Source organism: Gymnoscopelus braueri (assembly GCF_963280865.1).
Source record: "Gymnoscopelus braueri genome assembly, chromosome: 17".
Lineage (NCBI taxonomy): Eukaryota > Metazoa > Chordata > Actinopteri > Myctophiformes > Myctophidae > Gymnoscopelus > Gymnoscopelus braueri.
In genome coordinates, this window is record NC_137617.1 from 19,137,070 (window position 1) to 19,164,451 (window position 27,382).

The 27,382-nt window shown below is 43.2% G+C and overlaps 1 protein-coding gene across 1 annotated transcript in view; it reads right to left on the minus strand.

Annotated features, from left to right (window-relative positions):
* The window catches only part of LOC308104748 (protocadherin-15-like), a 249,305-nt gene that overhangs the window by 150,948 nt on the left and 70,975 nt on the right, over positions 1–27,382 (minus strand). The window contains exons 5-12 of the mRNA XM_080455256.1: positions 26,110–26,270; positions 24,815–24,970; positions 20,655–20,774; positions 19,079–19,189; positions 10,920–11,090; positions 4,279–4,387; positions 3,110–3,222; positions 488–694 (exon numbers count right to left, since the gene is read on the minus strand). Coding sequence (XP_080311382.1) covers positions 488–694; positions 3,110–3,222; positions 4,279–4,387; positions 10,920–11,090; positions 19,079–19,189; positions 20,655–20,774; positions 24,815–24,970; positions 26,110–26,270 — 1,148 coding nt within the window. The remainder of the gene's footprint in view (positions 1–487; positions 695–3,109; positions 3,223–4,278; positions 4,388–10,919; positions 11,091–19,078; positions 19,190–20,654; positions 20,775–24,814; positions 24,971–26,109; positions 26,271–27,382) is intronic.

Genomic DNA, 27,382 nt, shown 5'->3' on the forward strand with positions numbered 1-27,382 from the left:
GGTGGAAACCTTGTATGTCTCTTGGTAATAACTCTTGGTAATACTTTTCATTGGTAAAATATTTAGAAAAGCCACAGACAAGACTTCCTCTTCCACCTTAACCTGGCATCCCTATTTTTGGCATGTCATTATAGGTAAACATAAAAAAGAGCTACTTTTCCATGACACTGTCATACGACAAAGTATAAAACAAGGCATTTATTTATGAAAAAAAACAAAAAAACATAAAAAGATGTGTAAATACTGGTTTCTGCCCAACAGCAACGATGAGTGTGTGTGTGTGTGTGTGTGTGTGTGTGTGTGTGTGTGTGTGTGTGTGTGTGTGTGTGTGTGTGTGTGCGCGCGCGCGTGCGTGCGTGCGTGCGTGCGTGCGTGCGTGCGTGTGTGTGTGTGTGCGTGCGTGTGTGCGTGCGTGCGTGCGTGCGTGCGTGCGTGTGTGCGGGTGTGTGTGTGTATGTGTGTGTGTGCATGTGCGTGTAATTCCCACCTCCTCTACGTCGTTATCCAGAGCCACGATAGCCAGCGGTGCAGACAAGGATGCGTTGGTCGCTATGGTGGCACCCACGGGCGCTGCCTCGCTGACGTAGCCATGGTAACGTGCCTCCAGGAAGTAGGGAGCCTGGTTGTTCTCATCCAGAATTTCGATTTGGAGGTTGGCGAAGGCTGGGAGGGGGTGACCATTATCCTGCTCTGCCTGAGAAACAGACAGACAGACAGATAAAGAGAGAAGGCTTTGATTCAAGTAAATAATGTTTGTGCTTCTACATTTTGGAACGAATAGACTGAGGCAGTGCTATTAGCAGACTGAAAACTCATTTTCGTAAATGTCCATTTAAATGACAAACCGTCATTGATCCAAATAACACACACAACACATGCGCACACGCACACGCACACGCACACGCACACACACACACACACACACACACACACACACACACACACACACACACACACACACACACACACAGTATACAGTTTATGGAGCCAGTCAATCTTGCAGCCGATTCTCTCTGCCAGACCGGAACGGCCAGAGGTGGGGACATGGATGATGTTTTCGCCCTTGTCCGTCCGGTGTTTGTCTGTCTGTTGGCACTGCAACAGGCCACTTCATGTCTTGAACCGCAGCTCATACGAAACTTGTTTAATCCCCTGGATTCCGTGGATCATGACACAATTTCCCATAGAGGCCATGCCCATTTCCACCTGACAAGATGTTCCACCATGTTGTGTTTTTTTCAAGACCAAACTCATACAAATCAGTACACATTCTCTTTGGAGACACGTGATCAAGATGTATCGTTCAGATTTCTCATATTCCATTCCGATTGGCTACGATTGGCTTCAAAAGTTTGCGGGAGGGCCCCCAAATTTGAATGACATATTGAGGGGCCTGTAAACAAAACAGCCAACTTCCACCCATAGGGGGCACCACAAATGGTACTAAAATCACTCTTTGTTGCAGAATCATGACCCCCCCACACAAATTAATCACAAGGTCTTGTGAGTCATGTGACAATGACCCTCATAAAGGGTTTGATTTGTAAGTTTAGAGTAGGCAATTATTTTTTACCCCTTTTTCTCCCCAATTATGTCGTTATGCCAATTAATTCCTCCCCACACACATTTCGGTGTGTCACTGCTGTCGTACCCTACTGACTCATCTGCCAGCGAGGAGCCCCCACCAGGAGGACGTAGAGCCCTCGTCCTGCTCCTCCCGCCCAACACTCCACGTTGACAGGTGCCGCCCCAACCTATAGGAGTACGTGCAATGACCAATATCATCCTCCCCGTCCGGCTTCCCTCCACCGAACGAACGCGGGCCAATTGTGTTCGTGTAGACGCTCGACAAAGCCACGGTGGATTCAAACCCACAACCTCTGTGGTGTTGGGCAGTGACTTTACCACTGCGCCACCCGAGCACCTGAGATATATATTATTAAACTCAAAAAGTATGTGATCATTTTCTTCTGTACTTTACTTTACTTTGCAGATGAAGTTGTGATTAAACCTCTTGAAGTAGTCAAAGGTTGCACTGTCATTGCACAAAGCAATCTCAGTGCTTTGTTAACCAAGAGCACCAAGTGTACCAGTAGCACTGGCAGCTTTCTGTGGACACGGGCCCTGTTTGCCAAGACGTTTCTGAAGCGTCTCGGTGTGATCACCCCCTAAGGTAGTAAAAACAATTAAAATGGTTGATCTATGTGGTGAGAAAACTTTATAGCTCAATATCTCAAAAGTTATCACAACAAACCCACAAACAATGTTCAATTTCCGAGTCATTTTCAGCTCCAGCAGAAAGCAATGCATGCCCAGTGGCTTAATTCTATTACCAGCCCGAGATATAATCAAGATTAAAAACATCCACAAACGGAACCCCGCTATTTCAAGGCTTCACAATTACAGCCATTTAAAATCCTCGGGACAGATTGCATTCAACTGGAAGAAGCTGGAATTAACAGCAAAGTAATAAACTGCATGCACAAACCCGTCCCCCTTAACAGATGCCTCAGGCAGTGTGGAGCAGCACTCGTGGGAAGTGTTAGTCGATGTGGACAATTTGTTTTAGACAACAGACAGATTGACCATAATCGTCACAGTGTGGCTGTGTCCCGTTTGCAAGAAAGCTTCCTATCACCCTTTATCTAGTTAGGAAGATTGTCCAGTTTTTGGTTTTTAGAGAGATTAAATGATACAACCTACAGTGGAAAGGTAGTGTAATCATGTGACTAACGTAATCTTTGAAGTTTCTTGGGCAGCAAATGCACTTCTCTGGTTGATGTTTTTGAGCTTTTGTATTTATTTGTCATTGTAAAATAACATGATGTTAGAATCATCGTCCTCACCACATGGCATTATGGGATATCCTACCCAAACAGCCAAGGAACCACTTGATGTCTCCTGGACATTTGGACCGAATAAAAGTACCCAACTAGGATGTATATGCTTCATATTGTAATGAGACAGTTTCCATTAAAAAAAAGCTAAATACCTAGGAAGCTGCCTTAGAAATGAGACAGAGCCTATTGTGTAAAAGGAAGATGCCTGTAGTTCAGTGCAATAACTGCACGCAACATCTCTATTTGCAGACACACATTTATGTCCATACCTTGAGGACCAGGTCAAATCTTTGGTAAAGTTCCCTGTCGATGGGTTTCAGTAGCTGCAGTTCAGCTGAGGTACTGTTCAAAGTGAAGTACTCTGTGTAGGACTCTGGTTTTCCTGAGGAGGAGACGCAACAAAGGCATAGACAGTCAGGGTAGCAGATCACACATTCAATTCATTGTACAATCAAATAATACACAACAATGTATTTACAAATAGTGTACGTGTCAAAAGCTTTCAACAGCATCAAATGCTTTCAAAACATTGGCTGACACTACCAATTTTCTCATCTTCGCTCTCCACAGGTGGGCATGCTTCACGCACACACACAGATGGTCTGTGTGTGTGTGTGTGTGTGTGTGTGTGTGTGTGTGTGTGTGTGTGTGTGTGTGTGTGTGTGTGTGTGTGTGTGTGTGTGTGTGTGTGTGTGTGTGTGTGTGTGTGTGTGTGTGTGTGTGTGTGTGTGTGTCTCCCATTTTCATAGCTGGGACTTTCTTTGAACCATACTGAGCGAGACGCTATTCATTCAGCACTTGTGAGTTTATTTTTACATTCACCTTGAGATACGAAAATAATGTCCAACAAAAGTACAAGTACCATTCCTCAAAATAATTATGTTTTCAGGCAGTTTTCCGTTTGAAACTTCTTGAAACTTTGAATCCTTAAAACATTCATTCTTATTCTGTTACCTGCCTTTTCTGCACAAGAACATTTGTGAGATGTGAAATGCAAGAGATTTAACGCATAATGTCGCATTGTGAGGTTGCAGATCTGCTTTGTAATTTTACTAAAAATATATATATACATTTTAATATTTATGAAACATTCTAACAACACAAATCTTGTAGGGGGTTGCCTGGCGCAATATCTTTTCAGAAGGGTGTCCGTGGCCGAATACATATTAAGTTGCTTGACATAAAAAGGTTTAAGAACCACTGCACTAACATACTGTACATACAATGATGACATATTCTAACTATGACTGCAGCACGTTAGAGTCTAAAACCACCATAAGAATGATGCCTAAGGGTTAATTCCCTAGGTTTGTGTGACACAATCGTGCCTGGAGCCAAAGTGCTTCAAACAAATGGATACTCGCTAGTGAGGAATAGCCATAGGCTGCATGTTTCTGCAACCTGTCAGTCATAACAGTGTGTGTCATTCAAAACCTACCAATGAGAATGGAGTACAGAATGCCTGGCCTTTCAGAAGGGGGCTGTATGTTTCTGTCTTGGTCCACAGCCTGAATGGGCGGAGTCACATTGACTGGATTCACCTTGACCTAGAGGTAGAGAGCAACACAGTACAAGAAACCATAAAACATCTGAAATAAGTCATTTGATATTCATTATTCAATAGTCATTTATTATTATTTGACTGAAAATAGCTCATAGCCCGCACACACTCACACAGTGTGTGTGTGTGTGTGTGTGTGTGTGTGTGTGTGTGTGTGTGTGTGTATGCGCACACGTGCGTGTGAGACGACAGACAGACAGACAGATAAATCTAATGCACAAAGCATAACAGAACAAAAAAAAGGACGAATGAGAATGCATCTCCACACGACAAAATATATACTGTGTGTACTATCATGGAAACAAGTCTATAAAAACCTGATAGAGGGAATCTTGACTTTTAACATGGCAATGTGGTATGGCAATCTTAATGTAAAAGGTAGAGGCAAGCTGCAGCGAATAGTGAACCTAGCCTCAAAAATCATTGGGAAGAGACAGAAACATTTAAGCTGTATCTACAAGGAGGTACTTCGTAAAAAAGCTGTCAAGATAGCACTCTGCAGGGAGTTCGAACTACTTCCCTCTGGTAGACGGTACAAAGTACCAAAAGCTAACCGTAACAATTTTTTAAATTCCTTCATCCCTAATGCCATTAAGGCACTAAATGATACAATGTCTCGCTAGATTTGTTGTTTTTTCCTTTGTATTTGCCACTGTTGTCCTGTACTTTTCTTTTGCCATGAGAAAATAATTGTGTGTTGTTGCTGTTGTTGTAACTGTTTGTTTTTTACTGTTGTTGAGACCGAAGACAAATTTCCACATGTGGACAATAAATGAAACTAACTAACTAACTAACAAACACATTTCTCAACTTCCGTTAAACGGGCATCCTGCCAAATCAACCATGTGGTTTTTGCTGGGGATCCCAAAACCCCAACAACAGATGGCGTTAAAGCCTATAACCAATTTTTCAATCAGGCACCTGTCAGATACATTTATAACTAAAATAAGCACTCTACTATTAATTAAGAAAAAGCCATGGGAATATGTAATTCAGAAAGATTCATTGGAAAACCGACATCATATAGGCAGATTGTCATTTCCCCATTAACCACTTAAGCTTCTTTGAACGAAGAATAGTAAAAATAGCCAATCTACAAATAGCGATACAGCGCATTTTGAGCTTATAGATCTGCTATTTGTTTTTTTAGATAGAACTTAAGTGGTTAAGGTTAAGTTCATGTCCTATCCAGGATTGTTACCGCTTTGAGCTTAATGCAATATCTCTTGTTAACCAGTAGTGATCCTATACGAGCACAGGATCAACAACAACATCAATGTCTCAATAGAAGAGCAGGGAGTTGTGTTAAACCTTTTCCTAAGCAGTGGTTTGTTACCTTTTCAAGGAAGCCTTTGGACTACATCATTTCTTTTAGCATGCTATGAAAATCAAATTTCCTTCAGAGACTTGAAACTTGCTTGAGATAAGTAATCCAACACATTCAATATCACTGCATGGTTATTCTGTGTCACTTGATTTAAAAAGGCTCTGGATTCTCTGGAGAAAGGACTGATTGGCAAATGAAATTCATTATTCAACATCCATGACTTAATAAGTATTAAATGATGTTTATCAAACACTGAATGTGTTATTCACATTGTTTGGTAAGATTTTAATGACTTTGCAATTGTTTTAATTAGATTTCTTTGTAATATGAAAATAAATAAAGCCATTAACAGAAAATGGTCTATGTTCATGTACTGTAGAGTACGATATACAGTATTGACACCAATATGGGTCTGTATGGCATGAAGTGGCTTACAAAACTGTTCATTTATTATGAAATGTGATTGCATTCATTCACTAGTATCTGCTGGATATGTTAAATGAGACAAGACTGGCCCGGACTGCTAGCGTGGCGGTCCGGGCACCTAGGGCACCGATGCAGCCTGACAGCGTGTCGCGGGTTCAAATCCCGATCCGGACGATCTTTGCTGTGTGTCACACACCGTCTCTCTCTCCCCATTTTCTGTCAATCTCCTGAATACTATCAATAAAGGCAGAAAAATCCCCCCCCCCCCCCAAAAAAAAATATAGTATTTCAATTGCACCCATCTATCTTGAAACATCATTCATTCACCCACAACACACACACACACACACACGCGCCCCCACAGCAACTCAAACACACACAGAGTATATACACATGCACGTACGCACGTGTGCACGCACAGTGTAGTAGAGTCTAAGGGGTTACTATGAATGGACTGTCTCCCACCAACCAAAACAACCTTCAGAACAGCAGTTTTCTTCAACACTGTAAAACATGAATTATATACACATTCTGCTGACTGAGTGCATATATTTGTGTGTGTGTGTGTGTGTGTGTGTGTGTGTGTGTGTGTGTGTGTGTGTGTGTGTGTGTGTGTGTGTGTGTGTGTGTGTGTGTGTGTGTGTGTGTGTGTGTCAGGAGAGAGAGATTAATTTGTTTGTTTTTGCATGTGTATTTACCTATCAACACATCAGGTTAATTGGTTGTGCACGTGTGTGTGTGTGTGTGTGTGTGTGTGTGTGTGTGTGTGTGTGTGTTCGTGCGTGCGTGCGTGTGTGCTCATGCGTGTGTGAGTACATGCAATGAAATGACTAGGCCATAATTTTGAGTTATCACTGAGCAATATGCTGAGGTCTGGGTAATATGCCACAGCTGATAACAGAAGCATAAAAACATCTCTATGGATAAAAAGCACTTTATCACTACAGCAGTCTCTCTTACACACACACACACACACACACACACACACACACACACACACACACACACACACACACACACACACACACACACACACACACACACACACACACACACACACACACACACACACACACACACACACACACACACACACACACACGACTCAGACCCAGGTCCCAAAGGAATGAATCTCTGCTGAACATACTAGTTATCACTGAGAGACAAGGAAAAGGAGGAGAGAGAGAGAGAGAGAGAGAGAGAGAGAGAGAGAGAGAGAGAGAGAGAGAGAGAGAGCAATAAAAACCTAGAAAGAGTGATGAAGGTGAGAGAGAAGGATAGCGAGACAGACAGGCACAAGCCTAGAAAGAATGATGAAAGGGAGGGCGAGAGAGAGAGAGAGAGGAGGACATATATGTGTCAGAAGAAAGAATGGGAGAGCCGAGAGAGAAAGAGAAAAGATTAAGAGACAGACCTGTCAGGGACAGAGAGAGGAGAGAGACACTGCAGGTGGTAGAGAAAGAGAGACGGAGAGGAGAGGAGGTGTAGGAGAAACATAAGTGCAGAAAAGTGCAGGGATTGTACAGGTAAGTGTCACACGGGGAGGACAGACAAAGAAAGACTAATGATGACAGATGATAGAGATATTAGACCTGTGGACCAGTGCAGTGCCTGGTCCCTCTGGTCCCTCTGGTAACCATTAAACCAGAAAGACTTTCAGGAGCACCACAAAGAAACTGTACAGTTTGGGGAGAACAAAAATAAAGAAACACATTTTGATACTAATTTTGCACAAAAAAAAAAACCTACTACTTGCTACGCTTCTCAGCCATGTAAACATTGCCCCCCCCCCACAACACACACACACACACACACACACACACAGGTGCACAAGCAGCAAGCACATGTGGGAACGAGGCTCCTCAGCATAAAGAGATGCATTCAGAAATGTCATACTGCATGGAATAAACTACTTGGGTTACCCTGGCAACCAATTCGTCTCTATTTTGGTCGTGTCATTACAGGCAAAAATAGTAGATCTACAAAAAAAGATAATCAACATAAAATACATAATGGACAGCCTGTTTGAGCAGAGGATAAATTGCGCTTTGAGCTTCATGCAATACCTCTTGTTACCCAGTAGTGGTCCTATACGAGCACAGGATCAATACGTCATCTACCATACAGTTTCGTTACAATAACGTGTTATTCACTAAAGAAAAGGTTTGGTTTAGTTGACTAGTTCAGTTCAGTCAAACAGTCTAGGTTCCGTAAAATGAGCAGCGTTATCTATAGAGGTGAACCAAGGTAATTAGCTTGAAATGTGACTGAGAATATGTAATGGCACGAGACACTCCACTGCTTATTCCAATCAATAACACCACCAGCAAGAAACGTGAATAATAGACTATCGTAAAAAATCACGACCATGCCAATGTTGACATATGTGACTACCTCTGGTGACAGCAAACTGTAATGTGGTTAATGAATAACACATAGGTAGAAGTGGAGACAGACAGACTGGCAGGCAGCGATGCGAGGCAGTTAGCTACACGCCACAAGCACCCTGCTGGGACTAGGAGATGTATGGAGGCAATGGTCAATCACAGGTAAATCACCGTCACAGACACTAGAAGATTTTGGTCTGTCCTCATGCTACACCCCACTCTCTCCCTCTCTCTCCCCGCCTCTCTCTCCACCCCTCTCTCTCTCTCTATCTCTCTCCATCCCTCTCTCTCTCCCCCCCTCCCCTCATCCTTCCTTCACCCTGCCAAGAAAGCCTCAGGTTTGTCACGTTTGTCTGGCTGTCTGTCTGTTTACATTTTTGAAATTGCAAATATGACATATTCCGGTTGAGAGCTTAGTACACTTTGCTATCAGAAAGGGCCTTAAGGCTTGTGCCCTTAGAGAAACTGACACAAGCACGTTCAGTGACATGACGGACAAGCTTTTTTTTCTTTCTAAAAAAAAGTTTTTTTGGCTGGTTCTGATTCCTAGGAAAATTTCTGTCGAGGCAACGCGACTACTTGGAGACAGATGTAACACTTCCTCATCTATCATTATGGTCATTTCCCCCCAATCATGGGGCTGCTCGTGTCCAATGCACATATGTGGATATGACTGAAACTGGAGTGGGACTGGGAGTTTAGTTTCATAATTACATAGTTATGGATGAATGAGTCCTTACGCTTGAAACCCACCGGGCGCGCAAGCATAATCGCACGGACAGTGATTTTCTTCCGCTCCATGTTAATGAATTCAGACGTTCTTAATGGCCACGCATGGCCACTCCACACGCGCCCGTGAAGATTTATTTTCTGCGGCGGGCGGATTTCTTTTTCTTTTTTTCTTTTCTTACATTGACCAGACGTCAGATTTGGCGAGAACAGTCGCGCACAAACCAGATCTGCGCACAATAAAAGTGCGTGAGCAATGCTTTTTTGGAGGGTTCTCAGCGTTAACCTTTCTACCTGTCTTTAAGTCTGTCTTTTTTTTTCTTTATTTACCGAGGGTAGGCACAAGTGTTCTTTTTCACCAACGCCCTGCTTAACACTCACACTGACACACACCAAATAGCCGCAGCCAGAAGCTATGGCTATTTGGGGGTCCTTGGCATGGAATGGTTTGGGGACCTGTGATCTAACAGTCTCTCTTCTTAAAGAGAAACGTCACCACTTGAAATTAAATTCAAGTGGTGAGGAGTCAGGAGACTGTAGAATATCACCACAAAAACATATTCAACTTTCCCAAAGTTGCATCTAACAGATGCATGGACGCACTCCCGACATATAATTATGTCACCATACGACCATACCTGTGAGTAGCCTACATTTTTGATTCATTGCTGGCCAGATGAATAAATCAACATTATGAAAGATTTAAGCAGACCCGACAATTGCTCATTATTCTCATAGAATCTCATAGAATCATTACGCATGCAGCCACAGACACAACCTGTGTGATTGTAGCCAAGATAATGAATCCCCTTATGCAAGATGAAGCTGTAATTATTTTCTATATCCTACTCCTTTACATTCAAATCATTTTCAGTCCTAAATATAATGCTTTAACTGTTGTTGGCTACGTTTATGCACCTGCTTGAAATTCATGCATAAAAAATTATGATTTCCGTTATTTTTATGCAATGTCCGATAAATTGTAATCATTCTGGACACTGTGACCGGCAGTTTAAAATCCTAGCGCAAGTGTGTGTAAATGTGTGTGTGTGTGTGGGTGTGGGTGAGGGGGGGGGGTGCTCTTGAGTGACAGAGGTCTCAGTAAAAACAGCAATAGTAGCAGGCAATGTTCAGTTAAGCATGGCTGCTCTGCTGACTTGGCATGTGTGTCACGAACACACTGCCCACTTGCCACCATCATGCACGGTGTGTGTGTGCGTGCGAGCGTGCGTGCGTGCATGCGTGTGTGTGTGTGTGTGTATGTATGTGTGTGTCCGTGTTAAGGCATGAATGAATGGTCTGCTGACTTGTCAGGGTCCAGGATTTCACCCATAGCCACTTTGTGCGGTTTACAATGTGGTGTTGTAAGTCGCTGTGGATTACAGCGTCAGCTAAATGCCTCCAATGTAAATCTTAAGACATAATATATAGCTGCATAAGCACAAAGGTACACTTGCATATAGCGTAGTATACATTATGTCTTTCTGATACATGGCAGATTAAAAACAGGATAAAAGTGGAAAGTGTGCAATGAAATTTTACATTATATCAGAGTTTCTATCAAACATTTAATTCATTTTAAATGCATCGAGTAATATTGCTTGTGTGGCGTTTCCATCAATTCTACCCTCTCAAGAGTCAAAACTTACCGGATCAGTAAGTTCCAGTATATTAGCCCTGTATGTAATGGGACTACAGTCTCTGGTATTTCCCACCAGGGCACATGGTAGAAACATGGGTCCCAGATCATCACCATCCAACACATCCACTGTGAGCGTAGTAGTGGCTGTACGGCGGTCACTGGGGTATGGCGCTCGGTCCTGGAGAGAGGGAGAGAGCCATAAAGACAGTGAGGGAGAGGGAATAGAAAGTGGATAGTGCAGAGAAATGTATAATTCCAATATTATAATATATGTACTTCTTAGTTTAGCTATATCTTATTGAGTTGGATTATGTTTTTATGCCTCCGCCAATGACAGCCGTGTCAGGAAGCATTATGTTTTCAGGTTCCGTTCGTCTGTCCGTCCGTGGGTAGTTAGAGGTCAAAGGTCAAGGTCACTGTGAGCTCATGTCCATCCCATTCTCATGAACGCAATATCTCAGTAACGCCAGGAGTAAAATTCATTACATCTGGCTAACATCCACTTGGACTCTACGATAACATGATTAGAATTTGGTGGGCAAAGATCAAGGTCCCTGTGCCCTCACAAAAGACATTTCATAAATGTCAGAATAGTGACAACTAACATTTCGCAAAAAAAATTTTTTAAAACACTTGTTCCTTACAACACTACACAGACATGGATGCAAACTGCAAGTCTTTGGCAGAGGCAAATAACCGCAATGCGGTATTTGTAGTTGTTATTATTTCTTTCTATGTATTGGTATTGTTTCCTGTAGAATGGAAAGAGAATTTTGTGTGGACCTACAGTACCTAACCCTGCCAACCCTGCTTACGCAAGATGGAAATCAAGAGAGATATTAGTAACTTAGTTCGAATTAAAATATATCTTATTGTCATGTCATAAAGTGTCAACAGCATTATACACAGAGAAAAAGCTAAGCACGATAAAAAACTGCATTTGTCCCTCAACCATGAACATTGTAATTGTATTAGTTTCATTATAGCACACTATCTGCCCGCTCTATTCCCCTAAAGCAGCATGAAGTTGAGATTAAACAAGACGAAGGGCCCTATTTTTGGGGCAGGTGCATTGGCCTGAGAAGCCCAGCGGATGGGCACATTTTCCTGAGGCACAGTGGCATGTCTGCATGTGTTTGATATTTTGTGGACTAGCTGTGCGCTGGTGTGGTAGGAGAGCCACAGTACAGGGAATGTACTGTAATTTGCAAATCACCAGCGCACTGCAATTATGGGGTCAACAACGGCCACGGTTTGTGCTGTCCGCCGCCTGCCTGCGTGGACCAGGTCTACCGTCATATAGTGAGACGCACACTCGTCCAGTGCAATTTCCTTCACTTCAGATGGCAGAAGCACTGTCACAGTTGATACTTGGTTTCTTGTTCATGGTCCAAACTGGACCCAGTGGACAGCACCCAGCTACCACAAAGCCTGCCTTCTGGTACTGTGACAATCCCGGTAGCTGTGGTATGAGCTCTAGGGGTGGCGAGTGGAGGTCCCTGAAGCACCAGCTGGCCGACTGTTGGGGGGATTTGTCTGAATCGCCGGCTGGTCGACTGTTGGAAGGGATACCATTGAAGCACATGCTGGTTGATAGTGATGTTGTGGTCGTGCATTTTTCCGCTATACCTCTCCTCGAAGTCCTGGTCGTGCAAGCGCCTACCGTCCAGTGCCCTTTCCGCCCCAAAGTCTCAACGTCCCTTTCTTGTCCCAGCACTGAAGTATTCTCTGGGGGATTTCAGACCCTTTCCCTGCCTGGTCCCACTCTCACTGTCCCGGGAGTGAAGGAATTCTCTGGGGGGATTTCAGCCCGTTTCAGCTGCCCGCCTGTCCGTTTTACCTGCGTTCTCAATTCCCAGCGCTCTCAAGCCCTGGCTCACTCTTGTTCCCTCTCAACGGTCCTCAAGTACTGACACAGTTGAGACTTTCTGCCTCATTCCCTCTCTTGTCTAGGTTTTGTATTTCATCAGTTTGGTCTTTAGGAGAAAGTAAGTTTACAAGGTTTTCTGTCCATGAAATTACCCGTATGCCATTGCGTTGAGCACAGTGCACAGTGTAATGAAGTAATGAAAAGCAATCACTTGAAAGGTCATGATTGAATCCACCTGCAACACACCCACTGACGATAATATTCAGCCATCTCGCTCTGCCGTGGGAACTGCACGCCACACCTGTTGCCACGCCCAACCCGCCATGCCGTTTCCCCACAATAGGGCCCTAAGAGTCTTGAAGATGTTTTGCTCCTTACACCCTACCAGACCACAGTGGTTTGAACAAATCGACAGACATTGCCATTCTTAACCATGCTTAACCATGCTATATACTTTGTCGTACGATCAACAGCGAAAATAGCTGATCTAGGCGCCGCCGCCTGGTTTAAAGTACTTAAAGAGAACAGCGCTCTCACTAGTGTGGCTAAAGATGTAAAAAATTAAAGTGCCACAAAGTATGAATTAAACAAAACATATTAGCTACAAAGTGCCTTTAAAGTCGACTTTGATATAAGGTCCTCCTTGTCAAGTAATGTGGTTTTCTTCATGAGGAGTAATTATCAGATAGTCAGAAAATGGTTCTGTGTGAAGTTCCCATAATAAATGCATATTCAAGAAATTAGCAGGAATACATGACTTTAGATACCTTTCTATATCAGCTGCTGCTCTTCACCTTTTATGTGCGTATATAGCTCACAGTAGAAAATGGGCTTTAACCAAGGCACTGTAAACTATTAATACATAGCCTGATTCATTCAAACTGTGCACACACCTGCTTGCTTGAACACATGATATGTTTGTTTCTAATAGAGCATTCAAGACATACAAAACACCCTATTTTCCCGTTATCCTATTGAATAGGCGTCATCAGTACACATCATCAGTACACATCGTTCCTCGGAGTACACATCGAGGAGGACCTCAAATGGGAGACGCACTCCACACACGTGAGGAAAAAGGCTCAGCAGCGACTGTACTGGCTCCGCCGCCTGAAGAAGCTCGGAGTAGGACGTCGCATCCTCAGGCTGTACTACAACAGTTCTGTTGAAGGCATCCTAACAGGCTGTGTCACGGCCTGGTACGGGAACTGCACTGCCCGAGAAAAGGTCAGCCTACAACGAGTAGTGCGATCGGCAGAGCGGATAATGGGAATCGAGCTCCCAGCGCTCCAGGAACTGTACAAAAAGCGGTGCGTGGTCAAAGCCAAGCGCATCATCAAGGACAAGCACCACCCAAGTCACAGACTGTTCAACCCCCTACAACGACCGCGACCGGGCAAGGGGCTCTACCGCAGTATCAAGAGTTCCACCACCAGATTTTGGTGTAGTTTCAATCCAGCCGCTGTCAGAATGCTGAATGGGGCATAAGCCTGGATGAGTTCAGCAGCCTGACAGCAGGCGGCGCAGACTTTTCTGGCTCTTTCTGAACACACCTGTGGATTATACCAGGGACAATTACTTGGACTTTAGCCCCCCCTCGGACACACCTGTGGACTACACCAGGTACAAATGACTTTTGTTGCACTCCCTCATGGAGCTACATGCGGATTATACTAGGGTCAGTCCACTCTAGGTGGACACGCACTGACCTTTTGCACCTTAATCCCTTGTATAACGCACTGACTTTTTTTGGGTCTTTTTATTGTGCTCCTTTTCCTCTAAGCACCTTAACGTCCTTTGTCTATCATGCACAGTATAAGTATAACATGCACAGTATACAATACATTGCTGCTATGCTCAGGCACCTTAGTTTAGTTTTTTAGTTTTTTTATTATCTCAGGTAATTTGTAAATATGTAGATAACTTGTCTGGCCTTCTGTTGCTCTCTTGTTTTTGATCTCCTTCCCACCTGCCCCCCACCCTCTTCTTCTCCCCCCCCCCCCTCTTCTTTCTATGGAAACTAACGTTGCGATGGGAACGATGTACAAAAAAGAATTTCACCCACTTTTTTACCTTGTAAACCTGTGATGTGACAATAAAACTGATTCTGATTCTGATTCTGACATCAGTCCCTATGGGCTAGTATGGGCCTACTAACCTGCAATAAATTGACGTCTAATTAGTCAATGTATAGGCTTAACTTGAAAGGACAACAGTATAGAGTATACGTATATGCAAAACATCTCTAAGCATCAGTGGATACCATGGGTACTGGCACTGCAGTAGATTTAAATTGGAAACGCATGTTACTGTAGGTGTTAATGTGTTTCAGGTTCAACACTACTGCCATGCCAATCAAGCAAAAGCTATGGGAAACTGAACCAGAAAAGGAAACGGGTATGCCACCTGCGGTAATTAGCGGACTACAGTTATGCACAGAGCCTATTGCAGGGTTACAAAAAAAAACATTACGCTATTAATACTATACTTCTAATACTGTCAATATAACATATAGGTCTACTGTTTCAACATCTAATAATACATTTTAAAATCATTAAAAAAAACACACACATAATCAGCAGGGGCAAAGGAAACGATGTTCTGCATTTTCATACAGTTCCAAGTTTTATCAGTGAAAATAAAGAAGTTTTATCTTCTGTCTATGTTTGCTATGTTTTGTTTATCTTTCTAGTTCTGCTACTTTTTCTCTCTTTTTTGTGCTGAAAAGGAATATTACTTCCCTCTTCAATAGTGCCTGAAGTCCTTCCCATAAAATTACAGTAGTAATCACCATTGTCATTAGGTTACAGAAGGTTTCATCAGAGTTGTTTGGCATTACAGGGACCACCTTTTACATTACACAGGCATTAGTTCCATTACTGCTATCAAAAACAGATCAGTGCCGCTTTAACATTTTTATTTGGAAAACACCAACAAGACACATGCACAATATTTCTCACTCAGAACTGAGAATTTTCTCTCCCTATTGTCAATTGAGTGCTCCCTGCACATGTTGCTGTGCTGTTTAGGGCTTTTAAGGCTTTTACAGAGCCTGGCTGCTATCAGGTTTCAACAATATCATCTAATCATTGTGAATGTATGCTAATGCGAAGACTTCTTGAATCAAATGTGTTTTTACATGGGGGAGGACCTTGCGTAAAGTATCAGAGGCACGTACTAGAGACAGCTGTTTTCAGCATTCATCTCTCTCTCTCTCCCTCTCAGTTCAGTTCAGTTCAGTTCAGTTCAGTTCAGTTCAGTTCAGTTCAGTTCAGTTCAGTTCAGTTCAGTTCAGTTCAGTTCAGTTCAATTAAAAGGGGCCTTATTGGCATGGGAAACATACAAGCTTCTGCACTTCTTCCCTGATCTTCTCCTGCTTAAAATCCTCCCCATTGTGTTGGGAGTCTTTTCACCACAGTCCAGAGAGCTGATCTGGGTGGGGAGGTGTCCCTCTCTGTGCCACTGGGTCTGGGTGGACAGTTTTCCCCCTCTGTGTCACTTTTGATTGTGGGTTCCATGCATCTCCACTTGTTTTATCTTCAACGGTGTGAATCTGTCTCTCAACTCAACGAGTGAGTAAGGCTCCGTAGTGGGGGTTGACTCTGTAAGTGGGGTTCCTCTGTGACATTGTCAGATGAAGGTAGGATTTGCAGTTCTCCTGTACTCTCTCTCTGATTCTGGAGAAGTTTTCCTCGGAGCAACTCAGGTTGGCCAGGATCATTACTGTTCTTTTCTTGTAGAGGTTTATAGTGGTTTATTCATCTCTGGATTTATTCCCACCGGCTACCTTGAACTAAAACCTTCTTTCTTAGCAGAGGGGTAGTGATCTCTTATGTGCCATGCCTGGAGATTGTCGGTGTGGAACATGAGGTTTGATTTGTTTCAAATGTTTCAGATAGTCAGCAAATATTGTTTCTGTATCTTTTTTCTCTTCTACTTTATCCTTGCAGAGTCATTTGTATTTTTTGATGGAAACTGCACTTTGTTGGATTCTGTGTGGAGGTGTGTGGAGTCCAAGGAAGGATTAAAGGCATTTGCACATACTGTATGTGGTGGGGAGGCTGTGAAGCTCTGCTTCCATTGTTACGGCGGTCTCTTCACATGGTAGCACTACACCTGTAATCGCTTAGATCGCAGGGTCACACTGTGCTCCTCATGTGAATAGACAGGCGCTGCGCATCGTGTAGATAACGGACAAACACATTTCAACTCAGTCAGCAGGCAGGCGTGTGCGTGAGACAAGCATGAACGCGACAGTTTCACAGGACTGCACCTGCAACTTCCTACCTGCCCGCCAGTCTCTCATTGAAAATTAATATAGGCGCGTCAATCACTCCCCATGTTAAAAGACCTTTAAAGTTCAAGTTCTTTCACATCTCCTCTCTTCACAAGTTGCACACAACTTGAGGAGGCAGCCAAGTCTACTGTCATAGATTTGATCCAATTCTTAGTTCAGTATCCAATTTTTTAAGATGTAGATAAGCAGCCAGCCTTGTAGAGCGTGGCTTCACCACCACATAGTGATTTGTGCAGCTTCATTCACAAACTGCACTCATAATTTACTATCGATGGTTCAAGATTGGACAGGGAGGCCACGCCGTTATTAGACTCTGTCTTGTTACAGTAAATATCTCATGCCCCTCCTTTGTTTATTGAATTTGTAGCTAGACGCCAAAGCTCTGGTCAAGTAATGCAGGGCATTAGGTGATTGTCACACTGCACAAAGCACACAACACCTCTTCAGTTTTCAATGTTAAAGTAGCAAAACTATGGAGCTGTCTGCCGACAGAGCTGAAAGTACAACATCATTTTAATGTTTTAATCAAGGGCTTAAATTATGGTTAAAAGAGAATAAATATTGTATTTTCTCTTTATCTTCCTTCTATGACTCCCAATTTAAAATGACTTAAAGTTGATGACAATTGTGTTTTTGTTGAATTTGTATTAATATTTTTTTTATTCTCAGTTTTTTCTTTATTTTTAAAAGCCTGTGTGAACAGGTGTTATAAATTACTGTCTTACTATAATCATTTAGTATAATGCAGCTAGTGCTGTGCAATATTTTTATGAAGCTCCAAGGTCTATTGCGAAGTCAAATAAACATATAAATAAAAATGAACCAAAAGTTGGAACCAAAAGGTAAAGCACTCATTCCTAATCTGAGGACATTCGCTTCTATTTCCGTTATTTTTGTTGTTGTTGTAAATATACTCTCTCTGGAACTGTGTTCTTAGTACTACAAAGTCATTCCAAGCATTCTTTCATACAACACTGAATGGACTTCTAGCCTGGTACCTGGATATACATTAATCTTTGCCACAATCATTCCCAAAACAACTCTCAAACTAGGTGGTTTGTGGATTGTGATATTATTTCCCGAATTGCTCTGGTGAGGAATACTGCTTTTATTCAACCCTGCCCTCCTACTGCAGCATGCTTACTGACATATTCAGTGACTGAGGATGTGACCTTTCGGATCTCAAGAAAATGTCCTTCAAATGCCTGTTTAAATTAACCGTTAAGACTCGTTTAAACTTCCAAAAATTGCGGATCTACAAGCTCACAACGCATGTGCATCGCGCCAGCTTGTGTGCTTGTATTTTGTCTCCCTGCTCTTCTATTGAGGCATTTAGATCGTGTCAAAGGTTATGTCTCACTTAGACACAGGATCTGACACGAATTTTTACCTGATGGTCAAGATTCAATTTAGCCCCTGAGCAAGCAGGCAGGCTCAATGGTACAAATTTCAGCCCGGGTTCAAATCCGGGGTAGAAGAGGAAAGTTACATAGCACAGCTTTAAAGGAAGACCTGTGTTGTATCACATCCCCCATGGCCTGCCCTGCTGAACACAAATAGTAGAAGACTCTGTATGGTGTTATAACAAAATCAAAATAAAATAGCTCTTGTTTTACATTACACTAAAGGTCAATGGCGAGAAAAGTGTTGAACGACGCGTCACACGATGAAAGATCAAAACTTTGCAGATGGTGTTGCGTACCTCTGGAAAAAGGAATGGTTGCAAACACTTTAGTAAGTGTTGTGTACTGAGATTGCCCGGGAAGTCAAAGCAAGCTCGGTTACCACGGACATGCACATTCACTTCTGTGTTTACATTTTGTGGCGACGCTGTTGCTGAGTCGCAGACAGTATGAATGCTCAAAACTCAGAATGAGAGACGTACCTGTAGTTATACACTTTTAGCTCAAAGCATAAACTGACCATTAAACTGCTCTCTGAGCACCACTTCATATGTGTACTGTGTAATAGACAAACACAGACTCACGGTGAGACTTACATTAGCTTGTATGATGACCAGGTATCGTGTTATCTCCTCATAGTTGAGTCTCTCTTTCAGCACCACAGAGCCAGACAGAGTCAGTGGGATGTCAAAGGTTTTGTTGGCCGGCTGAAACGCACAAACGGGTCACAAGGTTATTTGAACAAACAGACAGGGTCACTGGATCAATCTCTCATCAAAGTGCCTAAAATCGCCTAAAAATGTCATCGTTTAGAAAGCAATGCTGATTGTTTATAAGACTCAAATGATTGATGATGTAAAAAAAATAAAAAGGTCACCTGATTTAGAATCTAGAGATAGCTCATGTTATTATTATCACGGAAATTCACATTGACTAAATACAAAATCTTATTTTTAGAAGTGAGGGGAGCTCCGCTTAACTTCATTTCTTTTTACTGAAGGTATTTTTTCATGGTCATACATACTGTACATTGGTACCACATAGGAAATCATGGATGGTGAACACATTAAGAATTGGATATGAACCCTTGGTAATACTGGTTAAAACTAGTTCTCTCTCCTTTGATTTCTAATCACGGGGAGGTTGCATGTGCTGAGAGCATTACTGTAGCTCTTGGGACATGCAGCTCCCTCTGCCAAAATTACTGAGGGTTTTGCCATAGCCTATCCAAATAATAACTTTGGCAGATAGCCAAACTTTGGCAGATAGCCAACTATCTGCCAAAGGCCAAAGAGAGGAGCCCTTTTGGGGGTCTCAAATGAAGTGTTTTATTTTTTTTACGATTTTGATTCTGATATGCTATAATTAATGCACCAAAACTCTTCAAATTTGGCAAGAAGATCCTGGTGAAAGTATTATGAATACGCCATATCACGATGACTTAGCTATAGTTCCGTACTGGGAAGACTTGCAAAATGACTGAGGCCGTGACACTGAAAGCAGATGTACAGTAGGTCACGACGCCCTAAGCTGGAAGAAAATCTCGGGCATATTGTTATGGGATGTCAAGAATGATGAATGAAATGCCAACCTTGATGGAACCAATTCATGTTTATTGCAATATCAGGATGACATAGGCCAAACGTTTCTAGAATATTGTGGGAGCTTATCAGCTAGACCGTAGGGGTATAAGATGGGATGTTTGAGGCGCTAGAGAGCTATTTCTCTTTCTGCAATACCTTTGCAATCTATTCTGCATTCCCTTGTGTCTTACAATCTTCAATAAATATACAACTCTTTGCTTAATCAGTTGTTGTTCGAGTCTTCTGTCAGACTCCTTTGCATTTGGATACTCAGCCTAAGAACAACCAGAGAAAACAACTACACCAGTGGTTCTCAAAGTGAGGTGGGGTGGGGTGGGGGGGGGTCCCCAGGAAAATCAGTTAATATAACATCAATAAAGTTTTACTACTTTAACCCTATAACATATTGGCTATTTGAAAATAGCTGATCTACAAGCTCACGACACGTCGCAATGCTTGTAGATCAGCTATTTTCAAATAAATCTTGAAAAAAAAAAGAAACATTTTAACAGCACCAATCTCGTATGGGGGGCTCCCGGCACAACATATTATAAGGAAAGACAGACAGACAGACAGACAGATTATCTACCGGATCAATTGGGTTGTACTGGATGGTGTATTCTATCTGTCCATTGGGTCCATCGTCAATGTCCTTCGCCCCGTTGTTTCCCCAGAAACCAGAGAAGATCGTGGTTCCAACAGGTGTCAACTGGAAACACAGAAATAACATAGACTGTTGGTTTTATTCCACTTCATAAATCTGTCAATAAATTGCAACATAACTTTTAAGTAAACGCCTCGAGCATTCCCGTAGGATGTTGTGATGCTTGTTTTTTGTTTGTTTGTGGGTGTGCGTGAGTGTGTGTGTGTGTGTGTGTGTGTGTGTGTGTGTGTGTGTGTGTGTGTGTGTGTGTGTGTGTGTGTGTGTGTGTGTGTGTGTGTGTGTGTGTGTGTGTGTGTAGGACTTGGGCATTGAATAGATGTCCTTCAGAAAGCTGCAATATCATTAGCATTGTCATCCATCCATCCTGAGCTCTAGCCACTGGTGAACACACACACACACACACACACACGCGCACACACGCCAGTCGCGCACGCACGCATGCACGCGCACACACACACGCACGCACGCGCACGCGCACGCGCACGCGCACACGCACACACACACACACACACACACACACACACACACACACACACACACACACACACACACACACAGGACCATGGAGACAGGGATCCATGGATGGATATACATAATTAAAGAGTTGATGACGTGTGTCTATACGAGCTGATAAATCACTGAGGATCCTCTCATTGGCATTCACCCCTCTTCATCTCATCCCTCCTCCCTGCAGGGCCCTCCTGTCTACTACTATGACCAATCACTTGTTCCTGCATGGCCCTAGTCTTTACTACTACTACTACTACTGCTACTGCTACTACTACTACTACTACTACTACTACTACTACTACTACTACTACTACTGCTGCTACTACTACTGCTACTACTACTACTACTCACTCCTCACTGTAGGGCCCTACTGTCTACTACTACTACTCCTACTATTCCTACTACTACTGCTACTGCTACTGAGACTAATCAAGCCTCAGTCACCGCAGGGTCCTACTAACTACTTCAAGGGTAGCCTCGGAAACCCATGCCTTTTTTTTTGTTACAAAAGAAAAAAAGTCTGGGGGAACCATGCAGGAACGGTGGTTTCCGAGTGGGAGTGAACCTTGTTATCTCCCAACCAATCAGAGTGCAGAGGGGCGTCGCTCTAAATTTGGTGACGTCAGCGTGTTCCGTGCACAGGCCGGGGGGGGGAGGGGAGGCGGGGACATAGATTGGTGAAGCAATAGGAAGCGGCGCTGGAATCCAACAGCCTGGGTTTGGATCCGCCCTTCAAGACCATCGATAGGGCTCGCTCTTTCAGGCTACTTCAAGGGTGACACTAAAAAGCCATAAATCAAAAGGTCAAACTAGTCAGGTTGCCCTTACATGTTTGATTAGTCATCTAGAAAACAATGTTTGACAACGGTTTCCTACATGAGGCTTACGCCATGGCTGTGGGTCATGGTATTTCTTCTTTAAAACCTTGAAAAAGTGAGTTTTCATTGTCATAACTATAAATAGGAACTTAAAGCATACTACGTTAGAGTTCCATTGATCCATGGCCGGAACACTATTAAATGATTGATCATAAAAATGGGCATGCTCTATACACTTTTGAGATGTTAAAGTGGGCCCTGATCCAGAAAAAGGTTAGGAACCCACTGCACTATAACATGCAGAGACTCAAGCCACGGCTGTGGGTTGCGATGACACTACGCCACACGGAGTGAGGTGTCAGTGCCAAGTGCATAAAAGTCATTCAACAGGATCAGCTTGTCTGCTGTATGAGCAATCTTTGACAGCGCTGCATCCAGGAACTCATAAAAGCTGCCCTTGGCGCGCTTATAAATAACGACATTGCTCGTCAGACTGTCCATCTCTTGCTCACTGGACACACAGACACGCACGCACGCACGCACGCACGCACGCACGCACGCGCGCACACACACACACACACACACACACACACACACACACACACACACGCACACGCACACGCGCGACACAACACACATACGTCTCTCTCCTTCTCTCCTTCTCTCTCTCTCTATCACTCGCTCTGTTTCTAAAGTTTTGAACTAACCAAGGTCAAAGTTCAGTGTAGGCATGGCGGTAGTCAACCTTGAACCTAATTTCAGTCTGACTGGCTTCATTAGCCAGTTACAGTTTTGGGGGGATTGCAGGGGAGAACAATAGCCGACATCCTAATGTCTAGATCCTCCCTCAAATCTTAATAAATCTATTCATCATTTTTGAATTATTACCCCCATATGAATAAATGTACTCTCATTTTTAAGTTATTACCCCCCAAACTGCTCATGCTTGGCTTGGCTTGGCCGAGGAATCGTATATCAGACTTTTTACGATCTGTCTCCTAAATTGTGCTGTGGTCGTTCAGGTGAACGGAGCGAATAATTTTTTGGGGAAGTAATGAGAAAGTGGAGAGTTGGAGGGCTTTGGAGACTCTGAGAGAGAGAGAGAGAGAGAGAGAGAGAGAGAGAGAGAGAGAGAGAGAGAGAGAGAGAGCAGAGAGCAGAGAGCAGAGAGCAGAGAAACGGGAAGAGATATTGACTTGGACAGGTTGTAGGGTCTATAGGTATAATGAGATCGTCTAGCTGGCCAGCCCAGGGGTGCACGCTAGCAGTGATGAACACACTAACACTTCTAAGGCGTGAGTCCGAACATCGTCTAGTTAAGCCCTTGCCTTCCGCAGCATCATGACACACTCGTTTTTTGGTCCAAATGGATCCTAGCTGGGATCTTTTTAGTGGGTGTTCTAAGCCCTTCTCTGCTACTTCCCTGCCTTTCACTCACAGGAAGAGTAGATTGATTCATTGGTTTATTGGGTATAAATTAATACCGGCTATAGTGCATCCCAGGGGATAACACGTAAGCGTACTGAAATAACCGTTTTTCACGAGGTCTTCAATGGAGATCATCGACAATAAAAATATACAATTTATCTACTGCTAGTACAACCCATCCGTCAACCTTAGGTTGGCTGCAATGTCATGCATAATGACATTTACAGTATCATCATGGTGCACACGTTATTTTATTTTATTTTTGCAGCATGGGTCTGTAGAGGCAAGCTATCTATAAGAGGGTGTGTGTGTGTGTGTGTGTGTGTGTGTGTGTGTGTGTGTGTGTGTGTGTGTGTGTGTGTGTGTGTGTGTGTGTGTGTGTGTGTGTGTGTGTGTGTGTGTCTGTGTGTGTGTCAGTCTGTCTGTCTGGAGCTAATCTCACAAACCCGCTGGACCGCTCAGTGCACAATTTGTTGTGGAACACTGCCGGTAGACCAACTTTAACGCCATGCATTTCTATTCACATATGTTTTATATTTTTTGGAAATATTGTATCTCATAATGGAAGGGCTCAGATCTGGTTGAAACCTTGCCCAAAACATCAAAGATATGTCACAGGCTACTAACGTCACAGGAGCCACAGGAGATCTCCAAGAAGCCACACCGTTCCCACTTGGATCTCAAGATCCACATTATTATTTTTTTAAATATTTTTTTTGGGGGGGTTTTGGGGCTTTATTTATAGTTTTCAGTAGAGACAGACAGGAAACAGGGATAGAGAGATGGGGAGAGACATGCAGCAAAGATCGTCGGGAACGGGACACGAACCCGCAATGCGCTGTCAGGCTACATTGGAGCCTGGGTGCCCGGACCGCTACGCCAGCCGTCCGGGCCAAGATCCACATGTTTACATGTTTAAAATACAGGTGGCCCCAGAGGGAGAGAAACCACTAGATATGCCAGTGTTAGACACCTGCGAAACACAATGACCTACATAGGAGGAGCTCATTACAGAACGGCCGTTACAGCGGAACATAAACAAGTATGGACAAGAACATCCTCTAGGGTGGAAGCCAATTTTCGGGTCCTGAACCTACAAGTACCTGCCCTGCCCGTGTGACAGATAGCTGCACTGCCAATCAGCTTACTGTACCTCTACCTGTGAGGAGCAAGTGTTTGAGTCCTGAGACAGAGACACACACACAGAGAGAGAGAGAGAGAGAGAGAGAGAGAGAGAGAGAGAGAGAGAGAGAGAGAGAGAGAGAGAGAGAGAGAGAGAGAGAGAGAGAGAGAGAGAGAGAACGTGCACGTTATGTTTTATGAATGTACCTCATTGATGGCGACATAGTATCTGGGCTGCTGGAAGCGGGGAGCATTGTCGTTGCGGTCTCGCACTACAATGCGGACCTCATGCAAGATCACAGTGCCTATCAGCTCGTTGGTGCATTGCACCTGAACCACAATGGACTGAATGTAGGAGGGAGGCTGGAGGAGACAGAGAGAGAGAGAGACAGAGAGAGAGAGAGAGAGCATGATAGTTAGTCTGTTGTTATAGCTACATTAACATTTAGCTATAAGCATTTGTTCATTGAATACACAGGTTCACCTCAGACAAGCAACCAAGATGAAATATAACATAGCAGAGCGCAGACAAAGAACTGAAAAAGCAATATGCAAACGGCAAACTACAGATCGATTTCAATCGTTTCAAAGGAACGCGGGTAAAACTGCATCCAATCTAGGCTTTTGGATCTATTTTCGAAAGAGCGTAAACTAACCAGTGAGTTCTCTGTGCGCGCGCTGCTGCGTACCTATTTTCCAAAGGAAAAAAGTTGAATGGAAAATGAACTGTATCTCAGTAAATTGTGGTAAAAATGTAGCAATTATCGCATTTGTTTAGAAAAAGAGTGGTACTTGTCCTGTCTCTCACCATCTGATGTTTGTGGTAAACAATATGAAAGAAACTGAGGTTTTGGTTTTAACTGAATCTTTGGTTGACACCTGTTTCTACATCAATTATGGAGTTGAAAATGAAATTTGCTGCCAATCAAATGTGTTACGCCCTCCTGGTAAAACTCCACAATGACAGGTAAAAACAGAAGCGGCTGGCGACCTCATGTGTATCGGTGACGTGGTTGTTTACACCCTCCCCAAGACCAACAGTAGAAGTTGGTAATGACAGACAGACTAAACACATTGACATAAGACTAAATTGGGGAGAAAATAGTTTAGATAGTTGTATGTGTTATGTTAATATGTTCAGAAGTTATGTGATTTTTTTTGTGGACGCCCACGGTTGCTGAAGCCCCCTTGAGATCAAGCGGTTTTAAAGTTAATCAGTTCTTCCTTTACCCAGGACCAACTTTTCATCACGTTTTTGTGCAAATCTGTTTATTAAATGCGTGACATATCCTGCTAACAGGCAGATAAGACAGATGGCAAAAACAACAATAAAGAACAAATGAGCATAAAGTTGCAGCCAGGCCTTCGGGCCATACATTGTTGAAGGAGGAAGCATCTGTCCATTTACGCCCACACACAACGTTTAACGTTCTCTAGGGAATCTACCTACTATACTGGACAAGAGAGCTAGAGGGAAACAGTAGTACAATGAGGTGTCTTACATCTCTGTCCAGGAGGCGTCCCGTGCTGTTCAGATACAGGGCTTGTTTGGAAGGGTCTAGAATGACCCAGTGGTCATTGTTGTCCCTTAGAGACAGCGAGATGGTACGACCCGGCCCCTCCGCCACGCCGTTGATCTGCATGTTCTCGACCAATAACGTTCCTGTAAATAATGGCACACAAATACATGTTATTCGCTTAGAGAGACAATAAAAGCAGAAGAACGCCAGCACTCGCAGGAGTGTCATTTCCGATTTTATTCAGATACTGCAGTATAGGCACACAAACATGAAAGTGTTTTGGCCTTCCTCAGCGTGATGTGTTTCTAATTTTACTATTTAGAGAAGTCGTTCTCAAAGTGCGGTCTGGGGACCCTGAGGGGTCCTTGAAGGGGTTCCCTGCAGCTAAATGATTTAATAGCATCAAAATCAATTTCACCACTTTAACCCTATATACACTGACTATTTGAAAATAGCCGATCTACAAGCTTGTAGATCTGCTACCCCCAAAAAATCTTGTTAAAAAAACATTTTAACAACACACATTTTATATGGCAGAACATAACTGATGGGGGTCTGCAGTCAAATACATATTAATTTGGGGGTCCTTGACAAAGTTTGAGAACCACTGGTTTAGAGAGATGGCTTTGAGTTCACAGCCCCAGATGAGTTCACAGCCCCAGTGAGTCATCCGTCATCAATTAAAAGTTGCTGCAAGTGCGGCAAACAAAACTTTATGACAGATGCAGATGGACATAAGGAGAGACGGTCTGCAAGGAGGCCTCCTGCATGTTCTCTGCCAAATAAAACAGATGTACAGTACATTTATTAGTTGAAGATTTATTTGATCAAGACCAAGTCAGCAGGGGCGTCATTTGGGGTTGCAGAGGATGCTAATCGCCACCCCTCACTTTTGCATTTAACTTAAATATTTTCTCCAACTCTGAATGTTTTTTGCAAACTACCACTTATAGACACTTGTTTTCTTTCTGCAACCATACATTCATTTATCACTTTAAAACTGCCCTCCGTATTTTGGGCATGTCATTACAGGCAAAAAAAGTAAAAAGAATATGTTAAACGAAACGCTAAATAGCTGTTTGCTATTTTGAATATCAGACGTGAGTGGATATTTTATTGCCCACTTGAAATGGGGTGTGCTGGTGGTGGGGATGGTGGGAGAGGAGCCACAGAGAAAATCAGCGAAACGTTGAACTACGGTGTTTAACCATGGTAGAATTACAGAAAATAAAACTGTTTTATGACCACAGTACAT